Genomic DNA, 13,093 nt, shown 5'->3' on the forward strand with positions numbered 1-13,093 from the left:
AGCCCCATTCCAATACATCTTTGATATCATGACTATTTTCCCTCTTGTTCATACTATCCAGCCATACTTGCCTCTCCGTTCTTCTTCAAGCTTACCAGACATGCTCCCAAATGGGAGCATTTACACTTGCTGTTTCTTCTGGCTGAAACACCCCTTAATCCCAATCTCCTTTAGATCTTTGCCTATATATCATCTTCTCGTGAGGTCTTCCTTAATGCCCTACTAAAATAGCTTTGGCATTCCCCATCCCCTTTCATTGCTTTATTCCATAAAACTTAATCATGTTTTAAAATTCCATTTCTTCCCATTAAAATATAAATTCCTTGGGTGCAGGGATTTTTGTGTTTTATTCTGCTGTATCCCAATCTGTACTGCCTGGCACACAGTGGGCACTTAATAGATTTTTGTTGAAAGAATATGAAAAGAAATAAGATTTTGAACTCAGAAATCTCCTGCTTAGAACAATCTTTCCCAGTCTCTCTAATTCCTATCAAACCTGCTTTGTACCTACCTCACTGAAGTTTTTATGTTTTGAAGATTCCCCTTTCACAGTCCTATTCTGCTTTCACTTGTCTCTTATTCATTCTGTTCCCTATGGGCATTCACATTAAACCTGATCTTGCTTAGACTAGAATTTCACATCTTCTATCAATCCTTAATCTTCTTGTTAAACCTCTTCTATCAGTTCCTATTCCCAGATTTCCACACGATGTTGGAAACAGAAGCAAGCAAGGTCTTCTGGCTAGCAACTAAGAACTTGTCGTTTAATGTAAGCTTTAAATTTCTTCCTAACTTTAGAAATTACTTTCCTGGTGAATGATACTATTATTTCATTCACTTTAACTATTAATTTGTAAAACATACTATAATTCACAGAAGCAAATTATCTTTCAGTATACTTCAAATTTTATTGCTAATATATCTAAATAATGTCATTCAGTGAAACAAAGTAAAAATCATTTTTTAACATGGCTTCCTTTCTCCATACCTTCCAATAGTAGCTCTGCCTTCATTTTTCACAGACTGATAAATCTTTCTTTCTTCATCTGAAAGTGTAATGTGCTGAATAAATACTTTACGTTCCGGTAACTCCAAAACAGGTTTTCCTTTAATTTTGCTTGTCTTTGTTCTTCTAAGTGTAATATTTTTAATTAGGGACTGTAAACGCCTAATCAGGATAAAACAAATAATTATGTAACTTTTAATTTCTATATAAATTGATCCAATAAGAACAAAAAAAGAACATTTTAATTTGTTACTGTTTTATAGCCTCTGTAAAAGTTTTTTTCAAATCCCTTATTTGGGGTTTTAACCAATCTGATAATCACAGAAGTATTTTACAAAAATAAATTAAAACAAATGTAAGGAAATTTCCCCTCAATACCTATCACAGTTTAATGTTCTTATATCCTGCCCTTATTCTCTTAACCTCTGCTCGCCATTTTTATTCTAATCATTGACTCTTTTACTTCTCAACTGTCCTGACAACTCTATCACCCAATAGTCAACACTCAAATTCTAAGTATCTATTACATGCAGGCACTGAATTAAATGTTGTAAGAACACAAATATGGGTAAGATACTACCTTCTGTAATATGAAAATCAAAGGTACATAAATAAGTAATCGTGTAAAGTAATGAGTGTCCCCAAAATAAAAACATAATATGGGAATTCAGAAGACAGAGAAATGCTTTACAGGTTCCACAATCTTTACATTTCCTTTTCAGTATTAGAAAAAAAGAAGTGTATCAATTCTTGTTTTTTTCCCAACATTGAAATATAAATACAATTTCCTGGAGTTTAAATAGTTGGTTTTGAGGAATCAGGTGGACAGTACTGCCAACTAGGTTAGTGGCTCTTGAAGCTTTTCACTATAACTCACAATAAGAAACACATTTTATTCCATCCAGCAAAAATATACAAACACATACAAAAGAAATAAATATTTCACAAAATAATACTTATTATGTCTCATGCACTCTGATATTTACTTATCTCTCCTTCTCTATTTCATTGTCTTTTTAAATGCTGGCTACCACCTTTATAAGGATTTTTTTATCCCACTAATGGAGCTCAAATCCTCAGTCTATAAACTGCTGCTTCGGCCAAAAAGTTGAACCACATTAGTCCAGCAGCATCTTGCAAAATGGCTATCACTGTGTTTTAGTTTATGTTCTCAACTTTTATCTATCTCCACCAGAAACAACCACATAAAAATTTCTTATACAACTTCTGTTGAGGTCACAGTATATCACATCATTCACTATATAAAGCTACATAAGGCTGGGCGCAGTAGCTCATGCCTGTAATCCCAGCACTTTGGGAGGTGGAGGCAGGCAGCTCACCTGAGGTCAGGAGTTCAAGACCAACCTGGCCAACATGGCGAAACCCATCCCTACTAAAAATACAAAAATTAGCTGGGCGTGGTGGCACGAACCTGTAATCCCAGCTACTTGGGAGGCTGAGAAAGGAGAATCACTTGAACCCAGGAGGTAGAGGTTGCAGTGAGCCAAGATCACGCCACTGTCCTCCAGCCTGGGCGACAGAGCAAGACTCCATCTCAAAATAAATAAATGAATAAATAAAAATAAATAAAGCTATATAAGATATGAAAACTTAATGCACATTAGATTCTCAAAGGATATAAAATTTTTCCTGCTAAATCTGTTAATGGTGGTTTTGGGGCTTTGGAGCTTAGCAACACACAAAGAACACAAAGTTATGTCTTTCCCTTAAGTTTAGCCAAAACAGGAGAAGGGTAGTTATCGATAATTAGAAATCTCTGTCTTTCCAAACAAGCATCACTAGGTTCTGAAAGACAAAGGCATTGAGCCATAAACACTTTTTAGAAGGAAAAGTTAAGAGTCAAGTTAAAATAGTAAAGAAAATGCCAACTGGTTCAAGTTGCTAACAGTTATTTGTAACCAATATTAATCATTGTCTGAAATTACTTACCTAAGTCCTCCTTCATCTCCCATTGTGACAGGACGCTGTATTGTTCTATGCCACCATTCTCTATCAATAAATGGTTTAAGTTTTAAAAAGGAAAGAAGAGACCACAAGTCCTTTAAAGAATTCTGGATTGGAGTACCTAAAAATAACAGGAAACTGTTATAACTCTTTGACCAAATTATCCAATAAGACTATCTATTTGGCCCAATCAGAAGACAACAATTGAAAATGGGCAATCTGTAGTAGGCCCATCATTATCAAGAGTTGACTATAATCCTTCATTAAATATATATACATCTCAAGATATAGTTTTGCTCTAATTTTTAGCTCTCACATGCCAAACTAGCCAAGAAAAAGACTGTGGTAAATTCTACTTTCTCCTTATCAAGTACATACGCTTATTTGGTTTTTAAAGCAGCAGCACTAGCAAGAAGGAAAAAGCAACTACTATAAGTTTACATTCTTTTCCTTACTTTCTAGTAAAGGTATTGTGAATACCAAACAGTCTAGAAGATGGGAAACAGAGAAATCAAGATTATGGCTGGATGACTAAAGTGTCTACTCAATCTTCAAGGTTCAAAAATAAGTCTAGTCACTGTTCCATAAGCTAACAAGAATTCAAATGTTGTTATATCATGGGCAATTATGACGAACAATTCAAAACATATGATTAATTTATTTCTATAATTAATTTTGGGGCAAACTTTTACGTCCACTTGAAGTTCACAAAGTTACTAACTTACATAATGATACATTTTAGAGATTTAATTTTTTAATAAGTTTAATGGTATTATTACCTGTCAAAACCCATCTTCTTTCTGATTCTAAGTCAAGTACAGCTTTTGTCTGCTGAGCATTTGGATTTCGTATGGCATGTCCTTCATCCAGGATCACTCTTAGCCACCTTATGCTATGTAATGGACTATCCCCTTTAGTCTGAAATAAATGTCATATATGAATTAAAAACTCAGCAAAGTAAAATAGTACTTAATATGATTTGTTAACTAGTTGCTATCATTATTTAATATCAACACTTACTATGTACTAGGCACTGCTTTACGCACTATGTTAATTATTGAATACTCGTAAGTTTATAAAATAAGTGCATATTAGCACATCTCATGTTACAGATGAGAAAACTGAAGCACAAACTGCTAAGTATTTACTCAAAAGCACCACAGCTAGTGAGTGGCAGAACTAGCATTCATACCCAAGCAGTCTAGCTCTCTGCTGAGTCACTGGTCAATACACTGAACTATTCTACCTCAGATTAAAACAAAGCAATGATATAGAAAATGGCAGTTGTAAGCATTACTTGAATTCAACAACTTTACTTTCTTTTATATAAAAGGTAATATTTTTACCAGAAGACTGAACTTTTGATAGCAAGCTATTTCTCAAAAAGTTTTAACTTTTAAACACCTGGAATTATACAGGTAAACAACAATTAGACTCCTAATTTGAAAAAGTATAAACTGTAACTACAAAAAGAGCATACCTTCAAACTGAGATATTAATCAGATCATTGTGATAGAAAATAATTTTCCAGAATATTAAAAAAGAAAATAAAATTCATTTACAAATTGCTTTATATACTTACAATCCAAATTTAAAATCTTAAGTTAAAATGTTTTAAATGAAAAAACAGGCCAGATATGGTGGCACATGCCTGTAATCCCAGCAATTTGGGAGCCCAAGTGGGTGGAGCCCTGAGGTCAGGAGTTTGAGACTAGCCTGACCAACATGGTGAAACCCTATCTATACTAAATACAAAAAACTAGCTGGGTGTGGTGACGCATGCCTGTAATCCCAGTTACTTGGGAGGCTGAGGCAGGAGAATCACTAGAAACCAGGAGGTGGAGGTTGCAGTGAGCTGAGATTGCACCATTATCCTCCAGCCTGGGCAACAAGAGCAAATATCCATCTCAAAAAAAAAAGAAAAAGGAATTCCTAAATTAGCATCTAAAGAAGATGCAACCCCTTAATGCAAAAAGAAAAAAAAAATTATTTTCTATATATTATTAAGTAGAAAGAAAAAAAAGAGTATAAAGCCTCATTTTTATAACACTCCAGAAACTTGTGGCATATTTCTTACATTCAATCTTTAAAAGATCTCTAAGTATCAGCAATACTTACTCCATAGTCATGAGTTAAAATATTATACGTAGTCAAAACAATATCCTGTTTTGAAAGTAAGGCCGGTTCTCTAATACGATCAGGACCATAATAAACATAAAAATTCAAGTGTACGTCTGATTTTATATGTTGTCCAAACTGGTCCTAAAGGAAAATTAGGAATATTTTTAATAATGAGCAGATTAGTGTCAGGCATAATATATGTATAAAAAAGTAACTGCCCTGGCAGTAGTGTGACAAATCAAACTACTAAAATTGTATGAAATCAAGTTTCCTGCAGTCTAGACCAAAATAGTAGCAATGATAAGAAAAATGACACATACACAGTAATAATAATAGATTATAGAAAATTTACTTGGCCATACTAATCAGCAACTACTTCATTTTTAGGAGGAAAAAAACCAAACTTCTTTAAAACAATGGTGAGTTTTATAAAAATATTTTAATTAGAAAGCTCTTTAATGCTGCAATAGTTAGCAGACTTAATAATATAAAAATTAAACAATAAAAGAACAATAACTAATATTTTCAAGGATGTGGGCAGAGATTTAAGCACTGTAGTCATTTTCTTTCACTCATTTATTAGAGGCCTACTATTTGCTAGGTATCAAATACAATAGTGATGTAGCTAAAAACAAAGAACAAAAAATCATCCCTGACCTTCTTGAGGACATGATCAGTTTTAAAAACGTACTTTTTTCTTTAATTATGAAAACATCAGACCTAGAAGATTTTGGGCAGAAAAAAAAAAAAAAACATGATTAAATTGAAAAGATACCAAGGAGACACAGCTGGGAAGCTATAAGGGGTGAGATGTTAAAGCCCTAAACCAGCATGGTAGAAGTAGGAAGAAGGGAAAGGACAGGTGTGAAAGAAACAAACTGAGACTGATGGGACTTGGGGACTAATTAAATATGGAATATAAGTAATAATAATAAGACTAAGATGCCCTGATACTTCAATGACTGCCTAGAATTGTGTATAAGGAAGTTTTTTTTTTTTTTTTTTAAAAAAAAAGGAAAAGTGGCATCCAAGAGAGTATTTTAGACCTTTATCATTTTTGGTCACTATAGAATACCTGACTGAAGAAGTATACTAGGAAAATGTAAATAATTACCTGTAGGTAAAAGTGAGTGGTATAGATATGGATTTTAAAGTTAACAGCAGACAGTATTTAAAGATGAAAGAATAAATGAAATTTCCTAAAGAGAGCATGTACAGTGAACAAACGTTAGGGACAGAGTCTACAGAATATCAACATTTAAGAAAAAGACTTACGTTTTTATTGGGAGAAATTACATGATGACTGGGGTATAATTAAAAATATTCCAGGCCAGGTGCAGTGGCTTACACCTGTAATCCCAGCACTTTGGGTGGATCACTTGAGGTCAGGAGTTTGAAATCAGCCTGGCCAATACGGCGAAACCCTACCTCTACTAAAAATACAAAACTTATCTTGGCATGGTAGTGGTGCACACCTGTAATTCTAGCTACTCAGGAGGCTAAAGCATGAGAATCACTTGAACCCAGGAGGCAGAGGTTGCAGTGAGCTGAGACTGCACCACTGCACTTCAGCCTGGGTGATGGAATAAGATTCTGTCTTAAAAAATAAAAATAAAAAATAATCCAGCAAAGACAAAGAGGAAAGCACATATATCAGACTTTTGTTAGTTTTTGAATCTTGATGAGTAAATGGAGATCTCATTAAAATTTTTTATAATACTCTTTTTAAAAAATTCCACACTGTAAGGAAACAAAAAAAAAGCAGATTTAATAGGAACCAGAACAAAGACAGAGAAACAGTAAGTTAGGACAACAAACAAAAAGGGTAAAAAGGCCTGGGATCCAACAAATACAGAAGTTTCAAGAAGAAAAACAAGGTGGACTTTTAAATTTGTCCTATGTTCAATCTCATTCTTTACAAAAAGGTTTAGAGATAGCTTATAAAATAAGACATAACAAAAAAGTAATAAATGAGTAACATACTCAAAGCAGGAGAAAAGGGCAGCTCATTGGACATGGCAATGTTGAGGTCTGAACATCTCTGCAAAGGGAGTTTCTATAGTGAGTGGAAGCAAACAGCAGATCATGGACTGAAGAAAGTATTAAACATGAAATAATAAAAGCAAAACATAGAGAAGAGAGGATAAGACATGAAAAAGTAAAGGTAAAAATCCAAAGAATTTCTTAAAGAAATTTGGCAGAAAAGAAAAGGTGATTAGAATCCAGCATGACAAAGATTCCAATATGAGAAAACTGAATCAATGGGTGGGCTTGAAATGGGATGGTACATATTTATAAAAGGATTACACTTGGAATAGAAGAAAACCAGCTTTTCTGGAGAACAAAGGGAGAGAACTATAGCTGCTGCATTTCTAGACAGTGTTAGGCTCTACTGTATATATATGTATATATCATCCTCTCAACAGAAAATGAAATAGGTGTTATTTCATAAGATTACTTTTCTAAATATCCAGAACAAGTATGTGGTAGAAGCAGGATTGGATCCCAGGTCCTACTCCTTTACCTGGATTCTTTGAAGATAAAAAAGGGAATATAAGTCAGTTCTAGCATGCTAGATCCTTTACTTGAGAGCTAGGAAGAGAGAATCTTGTTGAGATTATAAAATTTTAATTATTGATCACTGAGATCAAGATTGTTTGGATGTTCGTCCCCTCCAAACTTCATGTTGAAATGTATCTCCAGTGTTAGAGGTGGGGCCTGGTGGGAGGTGTATGGATCATAGCGGCAGATCCCTCATGAATGGCTTAGTGCTATCCTCTTGGCGATGAGTGAGTTCTCTAAGTTTACAAGAGATCTTGTTGTTTTTAAGTTTGTGGCACCTCTCCACTCTCTCTTGCTCCCACTCTTGCAATGTGATACTAGGTCCCCATCACCTTTGCCATGAGTGTAAGCTTCCTGAGGCTGTGTAAGGTTCCTGAGGCCTCACCAGAAGCAGATGCCAACACCATACTTCCTATAAAGCCTGCAGTATCATGAGCCAATTAATAAACCTCTTAAATTACCCAGCCTCAGGTATTTCTTATATGCAATAACAGACTAACACAACCATGGATCCCGATAGCCAAACCACTCCTCATTCCTTTAAATTCAGAGTGTGCATGATCTCACTTGGCAAGATTTTGCCATGGTTTTCTTTCTGAACTTTGTATTACCTGAACTTTTCTAAATATAAAATTGTAATTAAATACTGATTATTTATTTTAAAAATACATCTCTATACCCCAAGCCCTAAAATAATCACAGTTATATTATTTATACCTCCATTAATACTCTAAACCTCATCCTGAAACTGCCACTTAAGTACCCATGTACTACCCTTCCCATAACAAACAACACATTAAAGAAAGCACAGTTTCGTTGGAATAAAAAAATAGCAACAGAGCATTAACACTCATTCTTCTGGTTCTAAGAGGAAAAATGATATACTAATAAGGACAAGGTGTAATTTCTTTTTTAAAAAATAAACAAACCAAAAACTTATAATAAAAAATGGTAATTCATGTCATGGAAGAAAAGGCTATATAAAGTCAAGAAGAGGCCACTCAATTTGACAATTAGACTATCACAAATAGTCTTTTCCAATGCAATTTAGAGAATAGTAGAAGCCAGATTACAATGAATTAAGGAACTAGTAAGTAAAAGCACAAAGTAGAAATTAACCCCCAAGAGGTATGACAGTGAAGGAAAGCAAAAGAGCAGCAACTTAAATATGCATATCAAGAGAATGTATTTTAAAATGAAAAAGACCTGAGTATGTATCATGAAAGAGCCAGTGGGAAGAGACTGAATAACCAAGTGAGGGGAAAAAAAGAACAGATAATCGAGTGTGGGAAAAGAAAGAATCCAACATAGAGACTAAATACTGGTCTTACAAAGAGTAGGATCTCTTCCTGCTCTGAGATAAGAATGGCCAGGAGAATAAATAGATAAGCAGATAAACTTGGAGGTGGCAAGAATGGTGAGTGTTCCTTATGTTCACAGGTCTTCCAAGAGGGTCATTATTTCACTGTAACAAGAAATTTGAAGCTCAAACTAGGAAGGAAACATAACCAGGTTGTAAATAAACAAATAATCAAGAGGTTCCATTCCAATGTCAATGTTTTAGAACAGAAAAGTAATCTGGCAAAAAAAAATTCTGGTGGGTAGTCTTAAAAGAATAGGCTCTAGATTCAAAATGTTGGAGACTATATCTAAGATCCATCATTTATTAACTGGATGACCTTAGGCAAGTTACTTAACCTCTCTGTGTTTCAGTGTGTTCACCTGGAAAATGAGAATAACAGTTTTGAGAATTAAATCAGAAAAATCCTTAAAAAGAGATTAACGATAAACCAAGTACATAGGAGTTAACTAAATGTTGTTAGTGTTATAAAAGTAAGTTATTATTGGTAGAGCTCTTAGAAAAGAGTTCTAACAGTCAATCTGTAAATATAGTGGAGTCAAACTATACATCTTTCCCACTTTCGGGGACAAAAATAGCAAAGGCAGAAATACAAACCAAATCTTATGTTAGCAGTCGATTATGTTCCTTTACCTTCTCTACTATAAATCTTCAAAGAAATTTTCTTCAATTCAGCAAACATAATCTAATTCACCTAACAATTATTTGAAATTAGATACGAAATGATGACCAAGTATATTCCCCTCAATGAATGACTCTTTAAAAGAATACTTTTTACCTTGTAGAGATAAAATATAAATTATGTTACATTTTTAAAGGGCTTAAAGACTTACAATCCAGTTGCTTAACACAGAAAGTGGACAGATGATCAGTGTTGTTCTTGGTCTCTCCTCAACATCAGTTTTCTTTGACCCCTCCACTGCACATGCTCCTAAAAAATGAATCACTGTTACAACCTTTAGCTGTTTTTTTCTGAAATACATATGTTAATAAGGAGATGGTAATAATGTGCCTCCATGAAAAGATAAATTAGGAACAATTAAAATGAAGCAGATGGACCTTTAACAGGGATTAAATTTTACCTCGTCACTTAAAAAAACTAAAAATCCACATAGTGATTATGAGAAGAGCCAAAGGACTGTAACAGGGAGTGGGCACAAGAAGGAAGTCTCTAGTATTTCCTGATAATTCATCATAGTTATCCATTAAGACAAACATTTGTTTTATGCAGTTTTCTGAATTTGTGTTATATTTAGTTTGGTAGACAGCCAAGATGGCCCCCAGTGAGCTCTACTTCCCAGTATTCATTATCTTGTGTAATCTCCTCCCACACTCCACCAGGACTGGTCTTCGTGACCAACAGAATATAGCAGAAAAGATGGTATGTCACTTCTGAGATAGGTTATAAAAGATGAACCTTCTGTATTGGGTCGAGCTCACTCTCACACTTGTTCTTTCTCCAATCTTTCACTCTGGTGGAGCCAGCTGCCATGCTGTGAGGACACTCAGGCAGCTTATGGAAGGATGCACATGGTGAGGATCTGAAGACTATAGTTAGCCAGCAAGGGTAAAGAATAATCCACCTGACATGCCTATATTTTCTAGTCCTAATTATCCGATTCTTGGGCCAAAAGTGGCTCTTTCTCATGATTCTATGTTAGCTCAAATAACTCCTTCTAAAACAAGCAACTTCAAGTCAATCTACTTCATTATCCTCCTTTATTTTCTTCACGTTACTTGTCATTATTTAAAATTATGTTTACTTGCTTATTGTATGTTTCTCCCATCATTAGATTATATGTTCTATGAAAACAGATAGTCTGCTATATCCCCAACATGTAAAATAATGGAGACCAAGGGGCAGAGATATAACTTGTCCCAGATCTCCTCAACCTTAGTTCAATCTCTTCCCATTTCAAATATTTAGTTTCTTAAGCAGTGATGTTTACCTATGAATTATAAAATATAAAATTATAATAAAGATCACTAACATTTTTAAATGAAAAGCAAATTCTAATACCAAAAATTAAACCTTTAACTTAAATTAATCCAAATTAAGTTAAGCTTTTTAAAGCAGCCACAAATTGCTTTGTGCCTTCACTAGAAGAAATATCTATGCTATTCAGAGGAGTGAGGGCCCCCCATCACATTTTGACCCTAACTAAAACAAATACAATAGGAAAAGGCACCAAAAGGAAAACAAATTATGACGTAGCTTTCTTTTTTTAATGGGTTATATACTTTAAAAATTAGTCTCTATTTTCTAAACTTCTTGTAATATGGTTTTATAAATTTTAAAAATTTTAATTTTTTTCATTCAAAAATAGAAAAAAAAAAGCTAGGAAATCAGGATATTTACTGACCCTTTTTCAACATTTTCTTTTTTGTTGTAGAAACAGATGAGGTTAATGCACAAGCAAATGCCACATCTTCTGTAACCTTAGAAGACCCTGCTGATAAAACAACAAAGAATCTTAAATTTTTTTCAAATTATCTCCTGTGCTAGAGTACAGGTACTTTCTAAGGATAAGAAATAGAATACCATTTTCACCCTCTCTATTGTAAGAGCTTATATTATTAAATTAAAATATTTGTAACCAAAATTGCTACCTCTTACACTAAGCATATCTTTTCAACTTACAGAAATGATGTAGTCATTCATGGTAAGATTTGAGAAGAAGAAATTAAAGTAGGAGCAGTCATCTGCAAAGTGACTGAGCTCTCAGGTGGAGGGAGAATTTTTCGAGGAAACAAATAGTTTGATTTTTAATGATAAGGCTGCCAAATTTTCAGATCAGTCAATATGATCAGTTATTTTCCAAATGAAATACAATTTCTCAATGAATGAGAAATATAGTATGATCTGAATTACAGGAAAATAAATAATGTAAACAATAATAGTACTGCCAGAAAGACATTCTCAACCTAATTTTGTAATTACTATTCATACTACACACATAGGTTTTATAGAACTCATTTAATAGGTAGTAGAAAATTGTTTTAAGGAGAGTTTAAATATTATTATCCCTTAGATTTTAATTTGAAACTATTCATTTTACTCCTTTACAAAAATTAATTTAACACACATGGTAAGCTCCATGAAGTTTCAAATGTAAACGTCAGCCAAGTTTAAGACCTTTTACTAAAATATTCCAACCTAGCGAGATACAAATCAATGAAGTTGTACTTTAATAATCTTGAAGTCTAGATTATAGGTATATAGTATACACATACCTTTCATCCTGCCTTTAGTTTCTGACTGTATGTTTTTCAGTTTGCCTAAAAATAAAACCAAAATAAACATAAAAATCTGCAAAATGGGACATTTGAATATAGGACACATTATCAAATCAAATCTATTACATGTTACCTTTCATTTTCTGTGGCAATTCACTTGTTTCAATTTCCTCTGAATCACTGCTTTCTATGTACTGGACAGCAGTTTTTCTTCTAAAATTAAGTATACACAAAGAAATTTTTGGACCAACCCGAAGCAAAATGAGATATACAAACATGTTTAATAAATGCAATAAAAAACCTTTGTCTTACTCATTTATTTTTTGAAAAATGTTTAAAAGATTTTGACAAAAGTCAAATCTGCTAAAAGCATTCTGCTTTCACAACCAGATAGATGCATTTACTATACAAAATGGAGTACCACTATTATTGTCTTTTGCCAAGGACGCAGTACAGTGACACAATCAGAAGTCACTGCAACCTCATACTCCTGGGCTCAAGTGATCATCCTGCCTTAGTCTCAGGAGTACCCAGGAATATCTATGACTACAGGTGTGTGCCACCACACCCAGCTAATTTCACTATTAAAATAAATTTGAAAAATTCAGTAATTCTAAAAAATTAATAATTTCAATACAAGGTTCAATATTTGGTAGTTCAATTAAAACATATAAAACTAGAACAAAAAAGAACTGGCTCTTGGTTAGGCATGGTGCCTCACGTCTGTGATCCCAGCACTTTGGGAGACGGAGGTGGGCGGATCACCTAAGGTCAGGAGTTTGAGACCAGCCTGGCTAACATGGTGAAACCCCATCTCTAATAAAAATACAAAAATTAGTTGG

At 33.8% G+C, this 13,093-nt stretch overlaps 1 protein-coding gene across 7 annotated transcripts in view; it reads right to left on the bottom strand.

Annotated features, from left to right (window-relative positions):
* The window catches only part of HLTF (helicase like transcription factor), a 52,392-nt gene that overhangs the window by 14,102 nt on the left and 25,197 nt on the right, over positions 1-13,093 (bottom strand). For 5 of the 7 annotated variants that reach the window (XM_012437114.2, XM_012437113.3, XM_021669561.2 and 2 more), the window contains exons 11-18: positions 12,385-12,464; positions 12,249-12,293; positions 11,378-11,467; positions 9,848-9,945; positions 5,090-5,233; positions 3,751-3,889; positions 2,957-3,092; positions 989-1,168 (exon numbers count right to left, since the gene is read on the bottom strand). In XM_012437114.2, the coding sequence (XP_012292537.2) occupies positions 989-1,168; positions 2,957-3,092; positions 3,751-3,889; positions 5,090-5,233; positions 9,848-9,945; positions 11,378-11,467; positions 12,249-12,293; positions 12,385-12,464 (912 nt within the window). The remainder of the gene's footprint in view (positions 1-988; positions 1,169-2,956; positions 3,093-3,750; positions 3,890-5,089; positions 5,234-9,847; positions 9,946-11,377; positions 11,468-12,248; positions 12,294-12,384; positions 12,465-13,093) is intronic. The other 2 variants (XM_012437115.2, XM_012437112.3) reach the window with 1 other exon arrangement.

The sequence above is a fragment of the Aotus nancymaae genome, unplaced genomic scaffold (assembly GCF_030222135.1).
Source record: "Aotus nancymaae isolate 86718 unplaced genomic scaffold, 86718_ANA_hifiasm-v0.15.2.pri h1tg000019l, whole genome shotgun sequence".
In the NCBI taxonomy this organism is placed as follows: Eukaryota; Metazoa; Chordata; class Mammalia; order Primates; family Aotidae; genus Aotus; species Aotus nancymaae.